The following is a 24,065-nucleotide window of genomic DNA, read 5'->3' on the forward strand; positions in this document are numbered from 1 at the left end:
TTGTTTGTCAAGCAGAACATTCTTCCAGAAGTCAAGTGGAAATTTTCAATGTTGACATTTAAATTGTTTTGTTCTTTTTTCCCTGTTTATTTGACTTTCCCCTCTTTTTTCTTCTGATTCTTATCAATTTAAATAATTTGGTAGGAGTAGTTTTCAGTTATTAAGTTATAATTGTTGGGGGCCAGTGTCTGGTGGAGAAATGACCCACTATAATTGGCAAAATGGTTGTGTAAAAAAAATCCAAGAAATTATTTTTGGTTTTCCAAATATGTTTCATAGTTTTATAAATCTTTTGCAAAAACAGTAACTATTACAAACTTACCAAGTGCTACTGAAAAACTAAAGTTACTTTAAATGTTTTAAAATAAATGCATCAAAATTCATTTCTATTGAAAAAAAGAATATATAAAATTGAATTTTCTTAGTCAAGTATCAATATAATTGTAAAATATCTCTACACATTAAAAATAAACCCAAGTAAAGTGAAATTAATTTTACTAATATATATCTATTTAGGTATATTCATCTTTCTTCTACTTCTAGTCAGTGTCAATAGGATAAATTCTTTAAAATGGAATTTCTTCATTTCCTCCTAGTGGGCCATCACTGGGGAAACACCATCTTATAAGATCAAATCACTAGCCTTTCCCTCCTCTTTTTGAAGGTGGAACCATGAACTCCAAAAATCTTCATTTGAGGAGGGGACTCATTTTCTATCTAGTTGCCCTACTTTGGAACGTCTCTTAAATCTGGATCTGGTACACTGCTTCCTTCAACTCCAAATTTTCAGCTTCCTTTTGTGTTATTTTCCCCTACTAGATTGAAAGTATCTTTGAGGGCAGAGTCAGTTTCTTTCTGTCCTATCTCTTTTCTGTCTCAAAATATTTATTATAATATTTATTTTTACAATAAATTACAATATTTATATTTCCATGATAGCAGTAAGAAGCAAAGTAAATACATATTCATTGAGCAATGGCTAACTAAATTGTAAAAGTGAGCATAATGGAATATTACTTAGCTGGAAGAAATGATGAATATGATTAATATATAGAACTATATAAAGAATAGTGTAAACTGATGCAAGATTTAAAAGACAAATATTGCAATATAAGGAAGAACCAGCATGTCTTGAAAAAAAAAAAGCATATGAGAAGTTAATCTCATTGCATCCATTTGCTGAAGTTGGATGGCCACAAATGTTTCATATTATAGTTATTTTCAAACTTTGTGGGTGTATTAATTTTGTTTTTACTTCTATTTTATGCTTTTGCCATTAAAAATAGCTTTATGTGAAATGTGCCTAGGGAAATGATGGAAGGAATAGTAGTGGAAAATACAATGATTTAAAAAAAAATAAATTATTTATTTATTGATAGCCTTATCTTAAAGTGGGGAAAAATGAAAAAAAAAAAAAAAGAAATTTAATAAGTATAATTGTAAAGTTCTATCCTTGAATTTTTAAAATTGTCTTTAGAAGCACAATATAAATAACTATAATTATAGTAATTTATGCAAAAATCATCTAGGACTCTTGGTACACATGACATATACATATGTATATATGTGTATGTGTGTGTGTGTGTGTGTGTGTATATATATATATATATATATATATATATATATATATCAATATAAAATACCACTTTCTGTCATGTCTGTTGTTCTGTTCTACGCACTATGTTTTAGGCAATTTGGAGAGCAACCATGAGTGGCAAGGGAAATGGACACATGATTATTTGAAAGAACCAGATGCGGTTAGCTTTTTTTGGTGGGGTGGTCAAGGATCCTGTCAAATTATTCATAGAATTTCTTTACTTCATCCTTTAGAACAGATATTGGTACAAAAAAAAAAAAAAACAACCCTGCAGTTATCTATATAATGGTTATTTTGCCTGTGACCACTATGAGTAAAAACAAGGCTAGTTATTTTTACAACTAGTATAGTATATAGTCTCCTGGAGTGTGATGCATTTCAGGCTTTCCATAGAACAACCCCATGAGGTATTCTTCCATTTTGGTTCTTAATATTTTCAGGTATTTGCTTTAGTTATAGGATCCTAAATATAAACTTAGAAGATATTTCTGAGATCACAAAGGTAATCCTCTCATTTTAAAGATTGTCATTGAGGCCTAGGGTAGTTGAGTTACTTGTTCAAGGTCATGAAGGCCATAAGGGACAGAGCCTGATCATTACTGATATGAATGAATGCATGAATTGGAATAAAAAAGTTTCTATTGAGTGCTTATTATATGCAATCTTGTTCTTTCTTCCAGTATTTAATAGATAATAATATAGTCATCGTAGAAATAGAGGGGAATTACACATATCCAAGGGCCATTTTGTTTTCATCCTGTTTCATGTGGTCAAAAAATTGATCATTTGTTGACCAAATTGGTCTTTGTTTTTTCCTTGGACAGCAGATGCATTTGTAATAACCAGGGCTATACTTTCAACACTTCCCTGCATCCTCACTTAGAATCTTTCAGATTTTGCAAATTCCTCTTCCATAGCCTTTGAAGATCCAGGGTTTTGTCCCCTGATGATTAGTTTTTAGAATGGAATGTTTCTATAGTAGTCAGTGATTCTTACACAAAACATTTTGCCCCCTTGTATCAAGATTTCAAGTTTACTCTGAGAATCACCAGATTATAAAGGACTTTGACGTCTCATCATCATATTTCATTTAGCCGAGAGAGAGAGAGAGAGAGAGAGAGAGAGAGAGAGAGAGAGAGAGAGAGAGAGAGAGAGAGAGAGAGAGAAAATGAGAATGAGAATATTAAAAAAACCAAAACCTTTAGAATTTCCTGTGGAGTAATTGTACCAAAGAAAAGCCAGAGGGTATCAAAGATTTGATGGAAGCTTACTCAGTTAATAGATATTTCCTAAGTATGATTTGTATACCATGCACTTTGCTAGTTGTATGGAAATGTTGTGAATGACATAATTCCTGTTCAGAAGGAGATTTCTACTCAAATGGCCTAGCTGTCAAGGTCATATATAAATTTATACAGAGTAAGGAGCAATTGTGAAGATCAAATGAGTTAATATATGTAAAGTGCCTTGCAAACCTTACAGCACTTTATAAATGTGATTGTGATGATTACCACTCCTTTATTCATTTATGTATATTCATTTGAGACCTTGGGTTCTACTTTTGGCTTTTTTCTTGGCTCTCATCTCCTGTGTACTACTCATCTTCCATATGGGAGCCCTCTTTCTTGTGTCCAGTTCTGGAGAAGATGAGGAGCTATTCGTGGCTTCTGAAATGTTATTGCTCCCACAGAGTAAGCTGTGACAGGTCTTTCTTGACCTGATACAGTTTTGAATGTAGGTATGGTGATGGGCCATGTTTTATCATCTTACAATCAATCAGTCTGGCTAAGTTTTGAGAGGATCATCATCATATTGGTTGCAAGGTGGTGCAGTTTTCAAGTAGGGGAACTTTTCAACACATCCTACATTACAGAGGAGTTATGTTGGGTCTCAGTAGCCTGTGTTGATGACATCGGTGTAGGGTGCACCTGCTGATGGCCTCTAGTTACTGGCTTGACAGGTAGATAACGAGCAGCTGTTTTGTTTCTTCTCTTTTTCATTTTAAAGCCCTCTTGATTAGATTCACAAGAGTCCAGGCAAATATAATTTTACTCATCCTTGTGAGGCATACTCCATAGCTGGCTAAAAGCCCATCATTCCTATATTTTAAGCCCTGGTTCAAAAATTCAAATCCCATTCTCAGGCACCATCTGCTCAACCAGCTGTTCACTTCTGAAATCGTTCTTTTTATTCTGAAATCCTTAACTTCAGTCAGCAGTCATGATGCAGATACCACCTGCACCCATAAGGTCTTTTGTTTCTTGCTTAGGATTTCATAATCCCTAGCAAAGCTTTCTAACATCCTTCTGAAATATCATTTGTTACTGTGTCTATCCATACAGGGGTCTTCAAGCTTTACTAGTCGTGGGAGGCTTTCTATTGTGTTATGAATACATTCCTTGAAAAGATAGCCAATCTCTTTGTTGAAATTTTCCACAGAAATATTATGGGCCTTTTAATTTATGTTGGGTTGATAATATGTATCCACTTTTTTTTTTTTCTCCACTAGTGTATCCCTTCTACCTACTGCTTCCCCTGCTCCATATCTTCCTAAGGGATGAGGGTTCATAAGTAAAAAGCAAGGGAAAGCTCTCTGGACCTTCACCGTACCATTTTTGTGTTAATCCAGGACAGACTGTGTTCTATAATCATCACCACCCAATTCTGCTCACCTAAATTTAGCTAAGGCCATCTATTAACAGTTACTTATCTGTTTCTTTCATATCTTCCTAATTTAATTGTATTTAAAAATTTTTTTTAAGTACTTTGAATGAAAAAGCATTTAAGGCCTTATCATGTGCCAAGTTTTTGCTTTCAAAGAGATTACAATCTCTTTTAATATCACATTGATCTTTTGAGATATATTTATCTCTTTCACCTCTGCTTTGTTTTGCCTCATGTTGTATGCTTAATTAATATGTTAAGTAGAGTATGATTAAAAAGACAAATTACAGCAAGAACTAAATACCACCATACTCTTACATACTAGTTTTAGATGACATCATACATGATCCTTTTAAATTTGTAAAGCATTTCACACACATTTCATTTGATCCTCACAACTACCCTATGTAGGTGGTATGAGTATTGATAAATATTTTTTTATTTTACAGATCATGAGATGAAGATTTAAAGACATAAAATAATTTGCTCAGGGCCTACATATCAAGTAAAAAAGTAGAGGTGGAATTTTTTTTTTATTAAAGATTTTTATTTTCAAAACATATGCATGGATAATTTTTCAACATTGACCCTTGTCAAAATTGACCTTGTCAACACAAAAATTTGTGTTCCAAATTTTCCCCTCCTTCCTCCTACCCTCTCTCTAAATTGCAAATAATCCAATATATGTTAAACATGTTAAAATATATGTTAAATCCAATATATGTATACATGTTCATACAGTTATCTTGCTGCACAAAAAATATTAGATCAACAAGGGAAAAAATGAGAGAAAACAAAATGCAAGTGAACAACAACAAAAAGAATAAAAATGCTATGTTGTTATCTATACTCAGTTCCCACAGTCTTCTCTCTAGGCATAGATAGCTCTCTTCATCTGCTGAATCTTCTTATTGTTGAAGACAGCCACGTCCATCAGAATTGGTCTTCACATAATCTTGTTACTGTGTATAATGATCTGGTTCTGCTCATTAAAATGGGCATTTTCTCTTCCTTTTCTCTTCTTTTCTTTTCCTTTCTTTTCTTTTTCTTTTCTTTTCCTTTCTTTTCTCTTCTCTTCTCTTCTCTTCTCTTCTCTTCTCTTCTCTTCTCTTCTCTTCTCTTCTCTTCTCTTCTCTTCTCTTCTCTTCTCTTCTCTTCTCTTCTCTTCTCTTCTCTTCTCTTCTCTTCTCTTCTCTTCTTTTCTTTTCTTCTCTTTTCTTCTCTTTTCTTTTCTTTTTGACTGAGGCAATTGGGGTTAAGTGATTAGCCCAGGGTCACACGCTAGGAAGTATTAAGTGTCTGAGACCAAATTTGAACTCAGGTCCTCCTGACTTCAGCACTGGTGCTGTATCCACTGTGCCACCTAGCTGCCCTGCCCTTTCTTTAATTTCCACCTTTCCCTTACACCAATTCCATTGCCATTTGTCTAGTTGCTTAAGACACAAATTTAATGGTTGACCCTAGTTTCAATTGATTTTTCAATTTAACAAATATTTATTGAGATTTTGCTATTTACAGGTTTGGTGCTCCATGCTAGAGACACAAAGACAAGATAATTCCTGCTCTTGATGTTTACATTCAATGCAGATTCACTAAATGTATATATATATATATATATATATATATATATATATATATATATATATATATATATATATATATATATATATATATATATATATACACAATATGTAGAGAATATTAACAAAGGAAATTTGGCATGGGCGGGAAAAGAAAGTTAAAAATTGGATGATGAGGGAACATCATAAATTATGTCTTCAGGATTCAAGAAGCCAAGTTTAGGAGAGAATGCCTCTTTAACATGGGAGGCTATGGAGGGCTACTTATACATGGTGGTGGAAAGCTTAATGACATATGTTAGGAATGGCTTGTAGGCTATTTTTGTTATAAAACACAGGACATGAAAGGAAGTAACATGAAATTAGACTTAAAAGTTGTATGGGAGCCAGAGTGTAGAAAGCCTTAAAATCTAGGCCAGAGTTTTGGTTTTTGTTTTTTTTTTTTGTTGTTAAAGACACTATTTTTGGATTATTAATTTGGTAGCTATGTGGAGAATGGATTAGGGAGTACTAACTAGAAGCAGGAAGACCAATTAAAAAACCATTGCAGTTTTCCAGACTGGAGTTGATGAGGTCATGCACTAGTGTACAGGCCCTGTGAGTGGAGTCAACAGTTGACCTAAAAGTCAGCTCATTGAAGTTTCATAATTGATTGCATGTAGGGAATGAGAAAAAAAGTGCTGTCATAGATAACTCTAAGATTGTGAACTTGAACCATCAATAAAAATGGAGATCTTTAAAAGGCGAGGTTTGAGAAGAAATATCATTCATTCCAGTTTTTACATTTTGAGTTTGAATTGCCTATAGAATATCCAAAAAGAGATGTGTACCACCTTGGTAATTATTCCTAGTATTATTCTATTTATCATCATCATCATCATCATCATCATCATCATCATCATCATCATCATCATCATCATCATGTTTCTTTGAATGTATAAAAACACTGTTCCCATATCTCTAACCATCTCTTATAAGGTGGTCTTTACATAGGACAAATGAATAAAGTTTAGTGGGGTTATGTATAGTGATAATGCATGTCCATTCCTAAGTAGATATTAAGTGGGCTTACATTGTTTTACTTTGCTAGTGATTTGTTTTATCAATAATTTGCCAAGCTGCAGAGTGATTCTTAAAATATCCTATTTTTGGTCTTTAAATACTTAGGTTTGGATTCTTATTTCTCTAATAAAATTTTCTATTATAAAAAGTTATAATGGATCTTTTCTTTTGTAGCTTAATTCCTTAGTATAGATGGATAATTATTTTTCCCAAGTCATATGAAGGTAGAAAGAGAAAAAAAAAAGTGAAAACATTGAGTTGGGCAGTAGGAGATCTGGATTTTAATCCTACTTGTACATTAACTGATTTTATAGTTTTTATCTAGTTAGTTTACCTTTTTGCTCTCCAGTTTTCTCATGTAATGTATAGTAGTTGTTCTCTTTGGTATCTTTAGTTTTTTTTCAGTTAGATTCTACAGGGAAATTTTGGTCATTAGTTACATTTTTCTAGCCATCAGTCAAGCAGTTAGTCTCATTGGTTTGTAAGAAGTCATTCAGTACTGCTTATTTGGATATTCCATTGAATATTATTTTGTTAACTTTTTAGGATGTTTGAATGACAGGGGTGTTTCCTGAGCTGGTTCAGCTGCATATTCTTTTCTTTTACCTATTCACTTTCTCTCTTGTTTAGGTTTCAGTTTTCCTGATTAACCTTACTTACCTTGTTAGCTTGGGAAGGTCACATTTTGGATTCCAGTTTTCCTTATTTGTAAAATAAAGGGATTGAATTTCATTAATTTCCAGTTTTCTTCCAACTTTAAATCTGACTGTCTATGAACCTAAGATTAGTCTCTTCAGGAGGATTTCACTTACTGTGGTACTGATCTGTCTGTCTCTTAACTAGATTTGTATAACTTATTTCAGTCTCAGAGATTGATTCTGTCGTTGTCTATGAAGGAAAATTGATCAGTTTTGCTTCCTAAAAATCTCTGTATGCTGGTAGTTAGGAGGGGGAAGAGAAGGGTCATTTTCATCAAACATATAATCAGGTTAAGTTTCAGTAGCCTTCAACACTGGTTATACTAGAAGTGTACTTGTGAAGCTACTTGTTCATAAAATGGACTTAACTCAATAGGCATTCCTAAAAGCTTCATTTTTACAGTTTAAAATTGCTCTCTAAAGTGTTTTTGGGGCTATTGAAATGACTGCTTAATTCAGCAATTACTTTTGATACACAGCATGCTGATTTTTCAATATAAAATGGCACTAAACTATATTCCTCAATGGAATGGAATTCATAACAATTCCTTTATGGAATAGGTTCATAACAATCCCTTCAGCTCTTTTTAAAGCTTTGATGGATAGTATTGGATTCTTGCTGCTGGTGGAGTTTTTAGTTGCTTTGCTTTAATTTCATGTCAATTGAAAAAAAATTGTCAGCAGGTTGGCTTTGTGGATTCTAAATTGTTTTTTATGGTTATGATTTTGTAGTATTTTTGCTAATTGTAATAGATTTCTAATCTTTGAAGTTGCATTTAAAATTATCTATCATTTTGGGGACTTTGAAGATTAAAGATAACAGACACCTAACCATTTCCACATCTAAGAATATTTTGTGCATATTCTTACCATTGTTACATTGGTGCATAATATGAAGGTATCTGATGAAAATTGATAATGAATCCATGCAAAATGCCAAACTCTCCTACTTTTTGTTGAAGTGTTGTGAGATCATGTAGGCAGATCATGTTGTCAGATCATGTAAGCATTAGGAAAGATTGCTTGCTGTAGTGAGATAACTTAGGAAATTTGCTTCTTTTCATCAGGGGAACTAGAAGGTGAATGGGAGCATGAAGGAGAGACATTTTACATCTCTTAATTTACGGTTTTTGAGATACTTGGGGATTTGTTAGACTGGGTTCCTTTCTTTTTTAAAAGTTTCTTCCTGTAGTTTTGTCATTCTTGTAATTACAGATCCATGTGCCTTCCTTTCACATCAGAACCGAAGAACATAGATTCATAGTTTTAGAATTAGAAGAGACCTGGGAGGTCAGCCCATCCCCTTCATTAAATATATAAGGAGACTGCTTGTAGATAGATGAAAGGACTTGTTCAAAGTACTGTGAGGAAGAAGTGGTAAAACTGAGGTCTTCTATTTGTAGCCCGCTGCTTCCTAACATCTGGCACTTCTGTGATCCCTTTGCTAAAAATGCACAGTGAGCCAAAGGTCTTCGTGCACTCCTGCTTTGTGTACATCGATTCCCAAAACTCTTCATATGACAGTGCTTTTTCCCATTTTTCTTGGGGAAAAGGAGCAGTGGTTAGGGAATTAATAGGGACTTGAAAGGGACCTCAGAGGTCAGCTAGTTCAACCTATAACAAACATGAATCTCCCCTTTGCTCCCCCATGCCAATCTTTACCAATTTATTATTTTTTTATGAACAAAAAAAAGCAAAATTCCCTAGAAGTGGTCCTAGTAGCTTTTATGTGAAAGATCTTTCCTTCCTCCTTCAATGTCTCATACCTCTAGTTTTTCTTTATATTGATTCCCTCATATCTTTCTTCCTATCATTTTCAGTAGTTCAAGTTCTTTTTTTTTCTGGGAACAAATTGAATTGGTCTAATGACTTTTCTGTATGACAGTCTTTCAAACATTTCCACATTAAAATCATATCCTCCCTAAGTATTTATTGTGCACTTGAACAGAATTAGTGTAGGCGGTCTTAATGATCATTATAACATCACTCCCTTCTGCTTTTCTAGGGCAAATCATACAGGAAACTTCTCTTAAGTCTTATTTTTTAATGCTAGAATTCCTGAACCCTTTTTCACATAGCTTTTAATTGGACAGTTCAGTACTGAACATAATTTTGTGATACTTGCTAATCATCAATGCTTGTCAATTGTCAATATGTTATCAAGTTAAATTCACAAACATTTATTAAGCATTTGCTATATAACATATAGTATGTGAAATGTTTGAGATGAAAAGAACTCTCCACATTGCTGTTCTGAAGGAACTCACATTATAATAAGGGAAAATACAATGAGAACAATGATAGGATAACCTGGAGATAATTTTAGAGGTAAGGTACTAATCTTCAGTGGGATTAGGGAATATGGGGAAGGGGAACTATGCCATTGTGTAAAGTATTGCAAATATAACTGACTAGTAATTATAGTGATATATCTTCCAGCTATGATTCTGTTTTCTTTCCCTATGCAGATCACAAACCATTTGTAATTTATAATTAAGTCTTCAAAATCACCTCAGTATTAGAGAAGTTAGTGAATTTCCTTACATACAGCTAGTAGAGTTCAGAGGGAATTTGAACATAGGTTTTTCTTATTCTACCCACTATCACATAATTGTCAATAATTTGAAAATATGTGTAATTACTATATTTGGTAGTATCACATCCTAGTATTATCTGTAAAATTTAATAATAATCACCCTTTTTTGTTTATTCTTTGTTAATTTTCGATCATTAGGAATCCCTGATCTGTGTCTTCTGTGCTCATATGTGACAAGTCCTGCTCTTACATTTGTATAGTTTCTTCCCAAGTATTCCACTCTACTATTGTTTCCTTTCCTGAATTCAATTCTGCATATTTTACATTACTTTTGCAGTTTGAATTGAATTCAAATCCTGATTTTCTGGTTATTAGTATACCCATGTACTCCAGCAGCAAGCTCAATGAATATGCCTTCTCTTCCAAAGGATTAATTAACCTATAAAAACTATTTGACATAACTTTCCAAATACTTCTCATATCCTTCTCTTGTCATTGTAGTTTAGGTATTTGGGCTGTTCCTGACTCTTGATAACCCTATGAACTGTTCGTGGTATTTTCTTGGTAAAGAATGGTTTGCCATTTCCTTCTCTAGTGTATTAAATCAGGGAGAAGTTAATTGATTTACATGTCCAGCATCATACAGCTACTAAGTGTCTTGAGTTTGGATCTGAACTCAGGTCTTGACTCCAGGCCAAATGCTCTATCCAGCTACCTAGCTACATTCTACATCCTTCCAGGATGCCACTAATCCAACTTCTTAAGTATTGATCCTTCACTCATTTTTGTAGAAGTGTTATGACTGTGTTTTAGAATTTATTTTGTTTTATCTTTCACTGCATGTTTTATGAGACAGAATAAAAGAGAAAGTTTGATAAACCTATACCAGAAAAGGATTATATTGATTGTTCCTTAGATTTAAATAATCTGTAACTGTCATGACAAATTTGCATAAAACATAGAAATAAAAATAAAAACATTAAATGACTCAAAAAATCAAATATCTTTTCAAAAATCCCCATCATAGCCAGAGTACCTTGACACTTTGACATATCAGGTTACACCCCCTTCATGATATAGTTTGCAACCCAGTTCATACTTTTACCTTTTAAAAATGTCAGTGATCTTTTTCTCTCATTTTAATTTCTGTTTACTTTTTATTTGCTTTTCTTAATTACATGTAAACATTTTAAACTTTCTTTCTTAGTACATCCTTTTCATTTTATTTTTCATTTAAAATTTTTGAATAGTATTTTATTTTTCACAATACACATAAAGACAATTTCCAACATTAATTTTTGTAAGTTTTTTTGGCCCAAATTTTTCTCCCTCCCTTCCCCCTCCCCAAAGGGGAGTAGCAAATAATCTGATGTGGGTTAATTAAATATATGTGCAATTCTTTCCATATTTGTTATGATATACAAGAAAATTCTGACCAAAAGGGGAAAAATCCATCTTATTTTAATTTCTAAAGATAACTCTTTTTCTTCCTCTACCCTGTGATCCATCCCCTTTAAAACTGTAAGAAAAAAAAGAAAAGAAAAGAAAAAAATGCAGTTCAGGAAAGCCAATTAGCATGTTATATCTGATAGTACATACAAACTATTGCACATCCATCTGTCCTCCTTATTCCCTCCTTTTCCCTCCCTCCTGCAAAGTGAGGAAGGAGCTAAATTTTTTTAGCTCATTTCTCCAGGGCTAGCCTTAGTTTATTGTACATAACACAGCATTTGGTTTCCTTTCATTGTTCTTCTTATTTGCAGTTATTGTGTATCTTGTTTTCCTTGTTCTGTTTACTTCAGTCTGCATGAGTTCATGTAAGACTTCCCACGTGTCATTTAGTTGTTTCTTGTGGTACAGTAATATTCCATTGCATTCATGTACCACAGTTTTAGTCATTCTCCAATGAATCGAAATTATGTAATACCCAGGGTGCATGTCAAACTTCTTTTTAAGAATTGCCAAAGTGAGATGGTTATTCTATATAAAGCCCTCAGCACTTTTAATTCTTGGTCATATTAAAAGTTTTGAATTGTTTTCACTTTTTAAAGCAGAGTTTCTTAATCTTTTTTGAGTGTGACTTAGACCCACTTGGCGAAATCTATGGATCCCCTTCTTCGAATTTTTTTTTAATTCATAAAGTGGAATTATAAAGACAACAAATAAATATATTTGAGGTAAACATGTAATCCCCCCCATCCATATTCATAGAACCCCTGAAATCCAATTTCTCTTTTTTTGACAGATCAAAACTGAAAATCTCCTTTCATGTCTCTGTTGTAGGTTTGTGATTCTTTCCCTGAATTCCTTGTCTATTTTCTTGTGCTTCTAATAATTTGGGTTATATTCCCATTACAATTTTCTTTCACGATGTTTTTCCCAATTGTTCTTACTCTTCAAATCAGTGTTCTCTATCATGCATTTCTTATCAGGTATTTGGCTTTCCTAACATGAGTAGATAAAAGGCTGAATAGAAGATGGGAGAAGGTCTTCTGGGGTACAAGGGAACAATTTGAAAAAAGCCTAGAAACAGGAGAGCCACATATACTTTTGATGGGCAGAGTACGTGGCAGTTTGATGGGAGGAAGGTAGTATGAAGGCAGGCTAGAAAGTTATTGGAGACTGGTCTCTTAATTGTGAAAGCAATGTCATTTGATATCAAAAAAAGGACAAATAAGTTTTCTTCCCAGTAAAGAACTCTCTTTCCCTTGTCAGATCTTTTAATAACGCTTTTACTTTATTTGAAGTAGCTTTGGGACAAAAAATTAAGCTGTTCTTATGAATTTCTAGAAATAGCTTTGATTGTCAATAAAGAAAAAGATAGTTATCTGTTCTTCTTCAAAGGAACAAAGCCATACTTAGAGCACAAGAATTACTGCCAAAAACATTGCTTATTTTGGGAATCATTTTTCTTCCATTGGTTGAAGCAGACAGTCTTTTTAGTGAGCTTGTCACTTTAAACTACTGTTTTGTTGTATATTTGTAGCAATATGATTTATTTTAGAGGAGGCTGCTTTTCTTGTAAAACTAATTTGGCATCTGGTGAGAGAAATCACAAGTGGGAAAAAAAATCATCCTTCTTATAAAAAAAAAAACAACCCTTAGTATGAACATTCAGATTAATTGTAATCTTATGTCAGTCAAAATAGATAGGACCCCGTGTTTATTTTGAGGGACTTTTAAACTTCTTTTTGCCTCTAAACAATATGAAAAAACCAGTATATAATCACAGTACTACAATCACAATACTTTCTCTTGCATGTGTTTACATGCTCATCTTTATTTTTAGATGGTAATTGTATTGAAAAATAACAACAAATAATTCATAAAAACATTGGGAGGCTCGTATGAACTGATGCAGGTCAAAGAAAATGGGAAAAAAACATGTACAATGAAAAATTACTGTAAATAAAAATAATACTAATGGGCTGTTGAACTCAAATTGAAGGAAGATAAATAGTTAATCATTTTTATTTCCCAAAGACTGATGATAGAGACATATCTCTCTCCTTTTGATAGAGATGTAGAGAACTATTGGTATAAACTATTGTATAGATTGTTAGACAGGTTTTTTCTTTTGCTTGGTTTTGCATAACTTTTTTCTTTGGGATGGCAGTAAGATAGGGTTTTGGGAAATTTCTTGGATGTAAAGAAAAAAACCCCAAACAATCAACAAATCAATAGCCATCACTAAAACAATAGAAAATCTTGGCAGCTAAATAGATTTGTGTTCCATGTATAACCATCATTATTTGGGCTATGTTGCATTCCGAATTTAAAAATTTAAAAAAAATTTAAATTTAATTAAAAAACAAGCTAATACCTATAATAGAATCCTTAGATAAAAAGATAAGCAGTTCTTATATATAAACCTCAGTCACTTAAAGTCTACAAATTTTTCTCCTATTTTTAGTTCTGGAAGATGTTTTTTTGGGTTCTTCTTTAGTTTTTTTTTTTTTTTTTTTTCTGTTTTTTGAACACTTTTCTGTTAGTAGACTAGGTAAGTATTGCAGCTTTCAGTTTTGAATGTCCCAGTGAAAATTCCTTTCTCATTTCCCTGTTGTGTCCAGACATGAATGCCTAGGGTTGTCTTTAGGCCAGGACAAATTGATTTTTAATTCTCCTCACCCCTTCCCCACTGCAAAAAAAACCAAACAAAAAACAAAACAACCAAAAAACCTGTCATTGGATCTTCTTTTCTACTTCTAGGTTCTTGACTACATAGTGATAAATTTGACCAATGATACTCTGGGTAAAATCTTCAATCAGTCAATCAACAAACTGTATTGAAGACCACAAATTATATTAAATGCTCAGTATAATCTCAGCACTATGTTAAGTATTAATTATTTAATATAAACAAAATTGTCCCTGTCTTCAAGGAATGTGAATTTTGTGTGGCAAAATAATATTTAAACACTGTGGTGTGTTATACACACACACACATATTCAAAGTAAATACAAAGTAATTTGAATGTGTTAGAAGCACTCGTAGCTTAGGAGATTTGTGATTATAGGTACCACAGTGAGGAGGATGAAACTATGATGTGAAAGTTGGAGATCTCCCAGGTTAAAGGATTATAATTTACTTTGTTAGGGTCCTCTGATAAAAGTGCATTCAAAAGCTTTTTTGAAATGTCAGCATACTTTGTAAAAGAGATCTATTCATAATATAGATGTCAAGTGAAGGAGTATCAACCCAACTAAATAAGAAAAAAAGGAGGAAGTATTGACAACACTACTTTAGGGAAGAGATAGCATCCTTCTCTCCTTCCCTGCCCTAAAGAATAGTCTTGGGTTTATATGGAGATAAAATGGAATTGATTGTATGTGACAGAGAGACAGAAGCACAAATTCTCTTGTTCCAACAATGACTAGGATAATAACAACCCTTCCCTCTCCTCCCTCTCCTCTGTTGATGTGTTCTTGGTTTTTATTGGTTTAAGTTATATTTAGTCTTTTTACTAAATTTTATAAAAATGCTTTTAGCAAATGCTAAATTTTGTATCCCCTTTTGGTATCTTAATCTTTTCCTTTATTTATATTCAACTATATGGTTTTCTTGTTGAGTTGAAATTGTTCTTGTTAATGTCTCTTTTTTCCCTTTATAGGTTGTTTGCATACGTTCAACATGGAGTGCCCTCTCACCAAAGCTGAGTTGTGACACTCGGCCTCTTTTATTAAAGACATTAAGTGAGCTCTTTGCTTTAGTTCCATCACTAACTGTGAATACAGCTGAATATCAGGTATGTATTTAGGACCCACAGAGTCCTTCTTTTTTGTGGGGATACTTGGGTGTATGATCATAGCTTTTGATGTAGTTTCTTTTTTCTCCCTTCTTCAACAAATAGTATTTTGGTTTTGAGGACAAAGATTTGCACCCTAGGAAACCTGAAATATATAATACTTTATTATAGTCTTGTATTTTAATTGCCAAATAATATTATCAGTGCAACAAAGACAATTTTTGTGTAATTATGGCAGAAAAAGAAGCTTCTAATAATTTAAAAAATTATCTGGTGTGTAAAACATTTGCTAATAATTTTAATTCATCTTGTACATATACATTAATTCTAAAAAATAGTTCCTAAATGCCTCCTGGAAAGGAGAAGGGGGTGGTTTGCTTAATGATTCAGGACCCACATATCTGTATATTTTTCCTATATTTCCGTGCTTACTTGGTTGGTGACATCTATTTTACTGGAGAGAGGGAATTTAGGTAGTTGCTCACATCCTGTTGATGAAGGAAACTGAAGCCTTTGGTAGGAGATAGAAAGTACTGTTCTATGCTAATTTGTCTATTGGTAATAGATATTTAATTAAAATCATATTGTGAAATGGAGATAAAGTAGTAATAGAAATAATATTTATTAACGTTTGTAATATGCTTTGTATACATTATCATGTTTAAACTTCATAATAACTCTGTGGGATAATATCTAATATTATTATCATCCTTATTTTAAGGTGAGGTAGTTGAGGCTCAGAGATCTTATCTGGTTTGCCAGGGTTCAGAATGCTAGTAAATGTCAAAATTTAAATTTGAACTGAGTTTTTCCTGATTGCGGTCTTGCACATTTTACTTAGTGCTGTGTTGTAAAAAGCCTACATTTGTTTCTACATGCTGTTTACTCTGCTTTTTTTTTTTTCTTTTAGCTCAAAAAACAAAATTTTATTCCACAGTTTCTTAAAGAATGAAACCTTTTGTTTGTTTTACTTTATACTTGTTATAGTTTTCCTATCTGTCACCTCTGCTAGTAGGGTTCTCTGTATTGCATCTAAGATATTATGGGCAATAATAATAATGATTAGACAATATAAAAGCGAAGATTTGTTTCTTAACAGGTTAATTCTTTATAGAATATGTATAATATATGAAAATATATTTGTCATTGGATTCTCAGTATGGCAGTTTGCAGCCATTTAAAACCAAGAGCCAGAATTATATATATTAGAGTTAAATTTGAGAAGTTTCCAATAAAAACAGGAATAAAGCCAGAATTTTCATTATTACCACTTTTCTTTTAGATACAGTGTTAAGAAATTCTCACCACAACAATAAGATTTTAAAAAAGTAATTGAAAAAATAAATATGTACAAAGAGAAAACAATTCTTCCTTTTTATAGAAAGCTAAAAATTAATTGATATAATTAATAACCAGCAAAATAGTAAGATATATCAACAATAAAACTAGTCAGGAAGAAATAAATAACAAATTCCATTCAAGACAGTTACAGATTGTATAAAACATTTGGGTCTCTATTTATAAAGACAGATGAAGGCAGCTAGGTGGCATATTGGATAGAATGTTGAACTTGGAATTAAAATCTTGAATATGAATCTTGCTTCAGACACTGTTTTACCTTATTAGCCTCAAATTTCTTCATCTGTGAAATGGTAACAATATATCATATACTTTGTGGGGTTGTTGTTTGAATCAAATGGGATAGCCTTTTAAAAGTGTTCTACAAACCTTAAAATGCTAGTTATGAAATAGGTGGCTATATAAAACACTTCATAGAAACAAAAAATAAATATTAACAAGTTGAAGACTGTGAATTCCTCCTTGTTAGCCTTAGTAAAATAAAAATAGCATCTAAATTTGTGTATTCAGTACCATATCAAATTATTAGATTTCTTTATAAAGCTTAAGAAAAAGACCCACATTAATCTAGAAGATTAATTAATTAGTCAAAAAGATCAGGGAACATAATGAAATATATAACAATAATGAAAATAATGAAACAAGTGAGAAAGAAACATTTCAGTAGTAGCATCACATTTACAACTGTACTACCAAGAACTAATTTAAAACTTTTTGTACTGATTAAAAAGTAAAAGTGCAATAGATAAGATAGATAAGCCATATAGAGAAACAAACATAGTGTTGACATAGTGTTTTTTAAATCCCAAGATGCCAACTTTTAGAATAAGGGCCAACAATACAAAGTAACCTGCTAGAAAAGCTGGAAAGTAGTCTAGCAGTTATTAAGGTGTAGATGAACATTTCACCAATATGTCAAGATAAGCTTCAAATAAACTTTTTATGGTCCAGACATAAAAGGTTACGTGATGACAAATTAGAGGAACAAAGGTGAAATTATCTTATGTGTCTGTGAATAGAGGGAAAGATGCTGAATAAACAATGAGTAGAGGACCACTTTAGATAAATTGGACAATTTTAATTACATAACATTAAGAAGTTTCTGCACAGAGGTGGGAGAAGGAGGGGAAAAATTAGAACAAAAGGTTTGGCAATTGTCAATGTTATAAAATTACCCATGCATATATCTGGTAAATAAAAACTGAAAATTAAAAAAAAAAGATCTTTATTGCTCTAAAGATCTTTGGAAATCATTCTTTAATTTTCTTTTTTAATTCTATCAAATAAAGTTGCATTTGTCATTAAAAAAAAAAAGAAGTTTCTGCACAAACAAAACCAGTGGTTCTAAAAGATAAGGAAAACAGTTAATTGGGGGCAGGTGGTGGGAGGGGCAGAATAATTTGGCATCCTATTTTCCTGATAAAGTTTCATTTATTAGATGTGTAACGAACAGACTCAAATTCATAAGAGCATGAACATTTCTCTAGTAGATTAATAATCTAAGGGCATAGACAGAAAATTTTAAAAGGAGGATGTCCAAATTGTAAAAATCTCCATGAGGGGGAAAACATTTTGAACCACTAATAATGAGAGAAATATAAATTTAAAGCAACTCTGAAGTTGTCAAAAGATGATTGAAAAGGGAGATAATAAATGGGGGGGAAGCTGTGGCAAAACAGGCACACTTGTATACTGTAGGTGGAGCTGTGAATTAATTTTCTACTTATTTTGGGAAGCAATTTAGAACTATATTTACCAAGGGAGGCCCGTGACTGGGAGTGAGACTAGCAGTGAGGTCAGCTCAGGAAGTCCTTTTAATTCAGCTGATATATATTAAGTACTTGCTGTTCTCAAGATAGAGACGGTCTGTGCCATTAAGGAGTTAGTTTACCTTCTGTAGGAAGCGGGGGAACATTTATAATGTTTTTCATTAAACATTTATCACATGCTTATTGTGTGCTAGACTCTGAGCTCAGAATAAATATCTCATCTGAATCCTCGGGAGTAGGTACCTAAGTTATAGTTGAGAATACTGAGGCAAGACCAGAGTTTTTCATGTAAATAGTAAATATTTGAGATTGGATTCAAATTCAGATCTTTCTGCCATCAATTGCCATGTTCTATCCCCTGAAGCACCTTAGCTTCATTACCTTCACTTACTGGCTTACTTTAAACCCTAATTAAAACAGCATCATTTAAAGGAAACATTTTTTAATTATTTCCTTTTTGTCCTATATCTTGCTTGTTTGTTTGTACCTATTTGTTTGCTTGTTGTCTTCCCCATCAGGCTGTCAGTTCCTTATAGATAGGAATCATCTTTTTCCCTTTCTTTATAATCCTATCACATAACACAGGACCTGGTACTTAGTACGTGCTTAATAGATGATATTGACTAAAAGATTGATTTGCATATTTTCTGACCCAGCAAAGTCACTACAAAAGTTATGCCCCGAGACATCAAAGAAAGAGCGAAAAAAGGCCAATATAACCAAAAATATTTATAATTACTATTTTTATTGTGGTAAAGAGGTGGAAGTTAAGGGAGTATTCATTGGTGATTATTGACTGAACAAATTATGATGAATATAATATAAAATTATTATTGTGCCCTTAGAAATGGGGAAAGGAATAGTTCCAGAAAAACCAGGAGAGATTTAAATGTTCGGAACCAGGAAAATAATCCTTTCCTTATGTTCTGTAATATAATAGGTTTTATAATGTAGTATATGGAAATACTAATTTAATTCATTTACTGTTTATTAAGTTCAGGATATTAAAAAGGAAAGAAAAAAGGTATTTGCTCCAAGTGAACATAAAGGATGTTGTGGATTTTTTAGTTTCTTCCCATAGTTTTTATTTGATGGACTAATACCAATGGGGGAAAAAACCCAAAAAACAAACAGCTCCCATTTTCTGTAGCATTTTAGGGTTTCTAATTTGATGTTCACAGCACTCTGTAAAGTAGGTATTATCCTCTTTTTAATATGTGAACTTCAGAGAGTCTAAGTGACTTGCCTAGGTGAACACTGCTAGTATTTTAAGTGAAATTCATATCCTGTTTTTCTATAGCCCTCATCCATGTCTTTATGCTAAGTTGTATCAATTTGCAAATGAAGTTCTCCAATTTTAATTTTGTATTGGTGCCTTTCTTCGACTATTAGATCTGGAGAGCTCCTTATGAATCATGCAGACTTCAACCAGTGAGTGTTGGAGATTAGACCTGTCATATTGTGAGTATAGGGAATTCCCAGGTGAAGAAATTGCCTCTCCCTCTGCTGGATAGCACCTCATTTTGCCTCTTAGTAGGCAATTCTCTTAGGGAGACACTGAATAGTTAAATGATTTGCTGGGAGCCACCCTGCTAACCTCTATCAGAGGTAGAGCTATCTACTATACCAAGTTGCCTTTTACTTGAGAAGTCATCTTTAATTTATGAAGCTACCCAGGCCCTGAGCAATTCAGTGACTTGCCCAAGTCACTTTGCCCTTTGATATCCAACTGCCTCATTTGCTTTATGTCATTAAAGTTCAAATTATCTATTCTGTAAGGTGTCAGCTGGAATGCAGAGAAGAAATACATTTTGTGCCTTTCTAATGCACTTAACTATGTAATAGTGTATATTTCATTTATCTATATTTTTTGTCTGGTCCTTCAACTAGATTCCGTGAGAGATGTTTTTGATTTATCTAAATTTTGTATCTTTTCCAGTGCTTAATGTTTTGTACAGTAGCTACTTAACTATGTTTGTTAAATTGTTGTTGAATTGAAGGAAATCATATTTTTAAAAAGGTAAGGAGGCTGACTGTGTTTCTTTCCTTCTCTGAAGCTGAAAATTGTATCTTTACATTTTTAGTTCATCAGTTTTAATGAGACATATGTAATGTGACTTCAAACATTCATTGTTCTAATGTATGTTCTTTCAATGTTGTGAATTTTCTTGTGGAGTAAATTTTATCAGTGCTTGTAGATTATCTGTTTGTAATCTATTGATTGTAATCTGTAAATGTTAAAGAAGCTGATTTGGCCTGAGAAAGGTGTTACTGTTGAAAGGTTACTGTCCCATTTCTTTGCTCTGGTTACCATGTTGGCATGCTTTAGAATTTCTTTCTTTTTTCTGTCTAAGTATTCCCCCACTCTCTTTTCTAAATTTACCTTACCATCATTTGATAGGGATAATGATATATGCCTTTCCTACTCGACAAAGTTGTGATGGGACTTGAGTTAATTTTTGCAAGAGCATTCATTTTGAAAACTACAAAACGTTTATCAAAACATGTGGCAGTCTTATTATTTTAAAAAGCTGAAGTGTGATTGTGAGTTTTTTTCTCATTTCTCAAATGAAGAGGTTGTACTAGATGGTTTCCAGATCTATAAATATTTTAGAAAAATAATTTCTTCTTTAAATCTGTGATTCTTCTAGTCTTTGGATTTTTTCATGATTTTTGATTCCTATTTTAGGAACCAAAATGTTGATTCAATGTTTTGATTTCTAAATCTATGATTTAGATTCCTAATCTCAATAAAAAAATTGAGATTATTTTGTTAGCTGTGAAATGTGATGACTTGAAGTTTAGATTTACTATTATGCCAGAGTTCTTATAATCAATTGGTATCTTAAATTCTTACAATTTCATTTATTCATTCTTTCGGCATTGGTTTGCTATGTATATTGTATACCAGGTGAAATATACTTGTTTGATGTTGTGGGGAATGCCAAAATGTGTAGGCTTAGAATCTTATTTATATTTTTGTTTTTTATTAAGATTTATTCTATTGGCATAGGCAACTCTTAGTGTGTAAATTTCATTTGTCGATATAAGATGACAAATGTAGATCACTAAGAAGTTTGCAATTTTTGTCCAGGGTCACATTAGTTAATGTCTATTTTTTTTTTTTAACATTTTCAGGTCTTTTTGAATTTCATTCTTTCCTCTACATTAGGCTTTTTCTCTCAATCTGTTGGCCAGTAGGATATATGCATGTTATATTCAGTTATTCCATAATGCAAGGTTGAATATATTTGGTATTATAGGAGTAGTATCAACAAAATATTCACATCACAAATGATGTGGGGTAAGAGTGGGAATCAGATAAGGTTTCGTGGAGATAGGTGAACTTGGATCTTGGTGGGAAATTCTGCTTAAACATTGAAAAAGATTGCTTCTAAATTTGTCAAATTTATGATGTTCCTGCATTTGTTTTCCATCTGGTAGATGGAAATTACATTCTAATAGTAGATTACACTTGTTTGAGATTTTCTGTTTATGCCAACTTGATGACATCATTTTAACTATTCATTTCAACATATTTAATATACTTATAAATACTTACTGTGTGCTGAGTGAGTTCATCATAGTCAAGGAAATGAAAATTTATCTGTTGATAAATATGATACAAATTAGAAAATAATCAGTTCATAAAAGAATTACACAGTGATTTAAGATCAAAAAGCAAGATCTTTTGGAGGAAATAGCATTTGCTTTTTTTTAGAATGGGTAGGATAGTGATTGGAGGGAAGAGATTCTAGCCATAGGAAAACTCTAGAAATGTAAACTGAGATATTCCCAATTTATAATAATTGAATTTTTATAACTTGCATATGTTAATATTCAGTACCCTTGGAAAGTATGGGTTTATGTTATTGGGTACATTTTGTGTTGTGCAAGTCAGTAAACTTTTCAGTGCCTTAGACAACTCTTTGAGACTAGAATTGACAGATATATAGCAATGAAATTTCCACAGTGGAAGTTTTCTGGACATTTGGAATCTTAGGTTTGATTATCTATTCTTTCAAACTCAGTCCTATATTTGTTGGTTTCACAGAATTTTTTTCTTTAAAAAAATTTTTTTTGTCATGGGTGGCTGACTTATTAGGTAAGAGGTGTATTTGGATATAAAACAAAGAGATCAGTACAGTTTTAAAAAGAAGATAAATCATTTCATTTCAATTAAATGTCTTTGTTGATATGTGTGTGTGTGTGTGTGTGCATACACATAGACACACACTTTTAGTGATCTTTATGTTGACTTCTTGTCTGCCTTGATGAAAATTTAATCCCCTTTTTGCTGATTTTGCAGAATTTTAAAGTTCAAGTTCTCAGTTTCCTGTGGAATCATTCTCAAAGCAAGGTAAATTCATCAGTACCATTGAAAGCATAATAAAAATGAGAAAATTTTAGAAAATGATGCTGAGGTTTTTTTTTTTTTTTCAAATTATTTATTTTGGGGGAATTGGAAGATGGACAGAAACATTTGGATATAAATACATTTTACTTTTGAAACTTCTCCCCAATTTTGTATTTTATAATTTTGCAATATTTCAAAAGTGTAATATTATATGGTCTATTTGTCATGTATGTATAAATATGTTTTTATGTACACGCATATGTGCTCCCGTATAGATATATATTTGTGTGTACATCCTAATATTATACTCTTCCCCTTCTAAGTATATTTACTTTTTATTAAATTTTTCATGTCTAAAGGCTGAATAATAATACTTTCATCTTTTAGTTGTATAAAGTCTACTTATTTCTTTTGAAGAACTCAAAGTACTTTTATAAACATTATTTTGTTTGTTCTTATAATCCTATGATTTAATAAAGGCATAGCTATTGTTTTTATTTTTATAAGTGAGAAAATTGAGGCATAATGGGTTTCTGAGATGTTAATGGTAAATCCATGATTCAAACTCTGGACTTCAATTCTCCCAACTGGTTCTTTTCCTTTGAAGTGCTGCTGCTTTTAATTTGGAGCATTTAGCAAAGTATATGTACCATTCTCTCTCAAGGAATGTAAAAGTAACAAAACTAACTTTTCTGTCCTTTCTTAGGTCCATTCACTTTAAACTATTAAACACCATAATTAGAAATTCTCTGACCCTTTTTCTGAAGATAAGTCTGTGATTTAGAGAACCAAAAACAACATTTGTGATAATCTTGATTGTAGGAATTAGGGGAAATGTTGTCATTTATTCATTTCTTTCCTGGGGGAGAATATGGATTGATTTTCTTTACATTATACTATTTATTCTTTAAGATATCCATCAGTCTTTCTTAATTTGTACATTTTCTCCCTCCTTGTTAGGACCCTATTGTGGCTACTGCTGCATACAAATCCTTGTCAGCATTTGGTTCAGAAGAACACACCATTTTCCATCTTCCTGAAGAGGTATATATTTTTTTACTTTTTCATTTATGCTTTTTTGTTGATGAATTTATTTCTTATTTATATTCTCTTTGGAGATTATCTTTCTGATGTATTTCTAACTCCAGGTATGTTATTCATACTAATAATAATGAAAATAATAAACTCAGATTACTA

The 24,065-nt window shown here is 32.2% G+C and overlaps 1 protein-coding gene across 6 annotated transcripts in view; it reads left to right on the top strand.

The window, feature by feature from the left end:
• FOCAD (focadhesin) overlaps positions 1-24,065 on the top strand; it is a 369,886-nt gene that overhangs the window by 202,732 nt on the left and 143,089 nt on the right. For all 6 annotated transcript variants that reach the window (XM_074281856.1, XM_074281859.1, XM_074281857.1 and 3 more), the window contains 3 exons: positions 15,249-15,383; positions 22,821-22,871; positions 23,829-23,912. In XM_074281856.1, the coding sequence (XP_074137957.1) occupies positions 15,249-15,383; positions 22,821-22,871; positions 23,829-23,912 (270 nt within the window). The remainder of the gene's footprint in view (positions 1-15,248; positions 15,384-22,820; positions 22,872-23,828; positions 23,913-24,065) is intronic.

This window comes from Sminthopsis crassicaudata, chromosome 1, assembly GCF_048593235.1.
Source record: "Sminthopsis crassicaudata isolate SCR6 chromosome 1, ASM4859323v1, whole genome shotgun sequence".
Lineage (NCBI taxonomy): Eukaryota > Metazoa > Chordata > Mammalia > Dasyuromorphia > Dasyuridae > Sminthopsis > Sminthopsis crassicaudata.